This window comes from Austrofundulus limnaeus, unplaced genomic scaffold, assembly GCF_001266775.1.
Source record: "Austrofundulus limnaeus strain Quisiro unplaced genomic scaffold, Austrofundulus_limnaeus-1.0 Scaffold113, whole genome shotgun sequence".
In the NCBI taxonomy this organism is placed as follows: domain Eukaryota; kingdom Metazoa; phylum Chordata; class Actinopteri; order Cyprinodontiformes; family Rivulidae; genus Austrofundulus; species Austrofundulus limnaeus.
Window position 1 is genome coordinate 1,823,443 of NW_013952515.1, and position 5,106 is coordinate 1,828,548.

Below are 5,106 nucleotides of genomic sequence, written 5' to 3' on the forward strand. Positions count from 1 at the left end.
ACAAAAGACAGGAAACTGGTTTTTAATCATCTCACCAACTAACACTGCCGCTGTTGTTAAGCTATGTGGCATTAGGTAAAATATATATATATACACATGTGTGTGTGTGTGTGTATGTGTGTGTGTGTGTGTGTGTGTGGTATCGCCAATACCAAACTAAATTCATGTATGGGTTGAACTTGATAAAAAACTAACACTTTTGACTAATTTGTCACTCAGAATTGATCATATTTTAAAAATTAGGCCAGGATTCTCTGAGAATAGCAGTAGCTTGGTTCTAAATATTAGATCTCACTGCAAAAAATTATGATGGTCATGTGTTCCGAACTTGACACTGGGTACCGCAGGGTTCTGTATTAGGTACCCTTTTATTGATTATTTATTTCATTGATCTGAGTTTAAATGTGTCTGGTGCTGGTTTGCACTTCTATGCTGATGATACAGTTATTTACTGTTGTGAATAAACTCTTGTTCAGGCTTTTGAATTACTGCAGAAAGACTTTGAAACCATCCCACATTAATTACTTCGGCTGAAACAATGCAGAAGACAGAACAAAATATTTTCCAATGCAAGGAAAAAGCCACTTTCCCACGCTTGAAGGAATTAAAATAGAGCAAGTACATGTGTATCAGTGTGTAAGAAAAATATTTTCCTAATTGCTGTAAATATGTTGACTTGTTTTTTTTACATGCTGAGATGCATTACGAAAGCTTTTAGCTTCACTACTTAATAAGTGATGTTTTTAGCACATGCTCCAGGGTCAATGGTGGAACAAACAACGTTTAGCCTGACAGAAAGGCATGTAAATCCTGGCGGCCCACCAGCATATCCACAAGGGGAAACCCTGTATTTGTCACCCTGAAGCCTCAYTCATAAGAAAGCTCAGTTCGGACCGACGTGTTCTGTTGTTCTCAAACCATTCAGAAAAAACACAGAGGCGGGTTAGAAGTGAGTCTACCTCTGATGCCCCTCTGAGCCGCCGAATGAGGTAGTATCAGCGCCAGGAATAGTGACTTGAGAAAAAGAAACAAGCTCCAAAAATGATATTGAGCTGACGATGACAAATGAGTGGCAGCTGGATTAATAGACAAACAGATTTTTACTGAGGAAATATTAAATATGACACAAAAATGCAACTTTGTTGCTAGTTTAAAAAAATATATTGAACCACAGAATCACTAAAGTAAGTTAATTCAGTTTGTTAAGAGGCAGATGCCCATCACACCATAAATACGTTGCAGTCCACTTCAGCCGAGCTGAGATCTGCCCCATGCCTCTTCACTTCCGCGTTCATTTCTGAATGCGGGAACTGTACGGCTTCATCTGTGATTCCTAAATGAGCCGAGGGAGCTTAAAGCCAGACTGGTCTGTGTGGCAATTTTGCGGAACTGTCATAAGAAAGAGGCTTGAGTTAAAAACAAAATTAAATTWAAAAAAAAAYGAGTGGAGTAGATWCCAAACCACAATGCTTYGAAATACCGTCCYCTGCTTTCTTATTCATTTGAAAAGGCAAACACTAAAAAGCCAATAATTACAAATTCATCAATACATCTCTTAATTTTTCACAAAGAAAAAAAAACATCAGCGCATACAACTATAACTGCTTCAGAAATAAGAACATGATTCTCTGTCATATTTGGTCCAGTTTCTCTGATCTGTTGTGTAGATTTTCCCTCTCTACATTGATTCTGATCTCACAGGGTCATCTTTCTTGTGGATCTGAACTTCACTGAGTGATGGCAGAAAGACCTCTGACAGACTGGGATAGTGGTCTCTGTGAGTGCTTTGAGGATCCAAACACCTGTAAGAGTCAAACCTGGTAATTTTTCATAATAAATAAAAAGAAGAATAATCTCCAAGGATTATTTTGTCACTGTATTTATACGTCTTGTGTTTTACAGGTTGCTATGGGTTTTGGTGCGGGCCCTGCTTGGCYGGCACAGTTTCGAGACGATTTGGAGAAAACCACTGTCTGCCATTATGTGATATTTGTGGTATTTTTCTATCTACTTACTTTTGCAGCCCCATGTTTGTTCCTCCTGCAGCCTTGTCTCTAAGAGTCGCCATGAGAACYAAGTATGGCATCAAGGTATGACATTGTGAAAAACTAACTCCGATTACTGTCAGCATGTTTGAGTGTTTCTCTTAGTGTGGTCCATGGCAAGCCCCGGAGGGTTCAATAAACAGATTTTCTCATTTATTGTACCGCTGCTTACCCAGGCAAATGCCATTGAGATCATAGATCTCATTTTCTTGGGACGCCTGGGCCTGAACGCAACATTTTGTAAATTTTTGGTGTCTGGGGGAAACTGGAGTATACTGARAAAACCCACACAAGCACAAGGAGAACATGCAAACTCCACATAGAAAGACCACYGGTCCAAACTGGGGATTGAACCCTGGACTTTTTTGCTATAAGGAGGCAATGCTAACCACTGAYCCAACGTGCTGCCAAAGATGTATGWATGCATTTTTTAACCTTGCAAATAGTGGGCTGTGCCTCATCTTTCACCATGTGGTGGCGTAAATAACGCACAGTGGAATTTTCTGCATATTTTATCATCAAGAGGCTGTCCTGTTACTGCTCAGCCAGACTTTAGGGTATTTTATCTGCTCTTTGGGGAAATCCAGAAATTACAGGATTTTGCTTCTGACTTAAAGGCACAGTGTGTAGGATTTTGTCAATTCTTTTAGCCGAAATTGAGATAATCACTAATGACAATAATAAAAAACATGCCTAATCATTGCAGACAAAGACCTTGTTTTATTATTTTTACCTTATAAAAAGCTGTTTACATCTCCATGGTCGCGGGTTGCCACTACAGGCTGCCGCCATCTTGTCAACGAAGGCTCATGAAGGACAAACTGCGGWGGTGGCATCAAAAACGGTTTTAGTTGTAATACTATAAATGTAATATTTGTTGTCTGTCATTGTAGCTGGGATAATTTTACTTATTAAAGCTCATAATCTTACCACTTGAAACATCACTAGCCCTGAAGCTGCTGGTAGACATCGCGGTTGGAATTATCAAAGGTTTTTGACACCTGAGAGACACCGTAGCAACTCATTTGCGTTTGGAAGCAGGGGGTGGGGGTGGGGGGAGGACCAGGGAGGATGATTCAACCACTCAACCACTAGATGTCACTGAAAACAACAAATCCTACACACTGTGCCTTTAATCACACCCACAGTCTACTTGCTCTACCTTCAGGGGGAAAAAATGGTTTTATTGAGTTCACTGCTGTATTTCCTCTCCTTTTTTTTCCAATTTGTTTTTGACATGTACTATGCCTTGGCTTGTGTTTTTAAAGTTTCATGCTTAAAGTGACAAAGGATACATTAAAAAGATAGTGTTGATCAATATGTAGTTCCTCTTACACAACAGCAGATGTCAGTAAAAGCTCGGAATCCTACATTTAACACTGTAACATGAATTTGAATCCAAATCTGCATGTTAGAACTACCCCATCCTTCTTGTTAGGATAAATGACCAGTTTTAACATCCTAAATGTCCAAAAAGGCCAAGGACATTCAGTTAAAGGAAACCCAGGATGAAAGTATACTATTTTTGGCAATTGCACATCTTATTTGATACTCATGTCCTTACTCTCTTCTGTCTTTGTCTCCCTCTGGTGTTTGTCCTCTGGTGTTTCCATTCTCATCCTCTMCCTCTGTCAGCTCGGTCCTCTCAGAATCTTCCAGTCAGTTCTCTTACACCTGTCTTCAGTAAGCACCCAGCTGTTTCCACTTTCCACTCAACCCTGCTRTATTTAATGGGTCTCTGGTCATCACTTCCTCGTCGACTTTTTCTTTAAATAAACCTTGTAATTTTTTTCGGTTCCTCTTGTCTGCCTGCATTTGGGTCCGATCTCGCCCCGTACATCTCACAATATTATCCTTTAATTTTGTTTCTTGTATGTTTAATACATTTTCCATTTGTGTGAGCATGTTGATTATAAAATATGAAGATAATGCTACTGTGCGCTAAGATTAAAAATACATTTGTGTAGAAAATAAATAAATAAACGGTACAGCCAGCTTTTTATGGGTTGGAAGAAGGCATAAATATACGTTCGTTTATTGAACCGTCCGGTTTAMCATAGTGGCCTGCTGTTTCTACTGCTTTAGTTCTTGGTATTAAATAATATTAGCAATGAAGTATTTGTATTTATATTCCCCCAAATAATCGGAACTGAGAAAACAGTAAATGTATTTATTGTGTTCATTTGCAGGGCTCCATGTGTAAGGACATTGCCATCTCCTATTGCTGTGGGATTTGCTCCTGGTGTCAGATGCATCGGGAGTTAAAACATTGGAAGAAAAACCCGGTCGTCATCAACATGTTGTCTCAGTCTGTTGTCAACATGCAGCCTGCTGCTGTGATGATGACGATGCCTGTGGACCCTCTTCCAGTTGGTGCTGTGGGGCCGTCGGGCCCTGGTTTGCCGGGGCAGACGGGGGCTATCGAGCATTCACACTTATCTTCAAACGTTGAGTAACTTGGTTTGTTGTAGTTGAGCATAGTTCTGAACACATGCACTATTTTAAAGCAACATATTGCAAAAGTTAATAATTGTTGTGGTTTGATAAACAGCTGAAACAATTTCAATCTGACTTTTAAAAATCGGGTGGCAAGGATTGTGGGCAGTACGCATTCCAATGTTAAATTTTGTTTTCATTACGTAAATTTGAGGTGATTCCTTTTTATCTTGAAACTGGTAAAATAAGTTAAAACTTGATTTGTATTTTAACTGTTTATTTTATGTGTGATGTATGTAAGTTGTTGCTTGATGATACACATTTCATTTGGTCAATAAACACAAATCAGAAACYGTTTTTAATTTTTGTTTCTCAGAATCAGAAATATTTTTTTGATCCCAAAGAGAAATTACAGTTGTTACAGCTGCAATCTTTCAAGTAAAACACTTGGAGAAAAAAGATAAACAAAAATGTAAACATTAGGGGTAAAAAAAAAAAACTTGTGAAATATGTACAGGATGGTTAACATCATGCATACCGAATGAAAATATAACCATATTAAAGGATCTGTGTAACATTTAGGGGCATCAGAGCAAGACCAAGTCATCAGCTTACAGCACTGTTC

The 5,106-nt window shown here is 38.8% G+C and overlaps 1 protein-coding gene across 1 annotated transcript; it reads left to right on the forward strand.

Annotated features, from left to right (window-relative positions):
• The first annotated feature begins 1,737 nt into the window (after positions 1-1,737).
• LOC106521618 (placenta-specific gene 8 protein) lies at positions 1,738-4,843 on the forward strand. The gene is made up of 3 exons (XM_014014263.1): positions 1,738-1,804; positions 1,903-2,090; positions 4,235-4,843. The coding sequence occupies exons 1-3, from the start codon at positions 1,738-1,740 to the stop codon at positions 4,499-4,501; spliced, it is 522 nt and encodes a 173-aa protein (XP_013869717.1). The 3' UTR covers positions 4,502-4,843.
• The last annotated feature ends 263 nt before the right edge of the window (positions 4,844-5,106 follow it).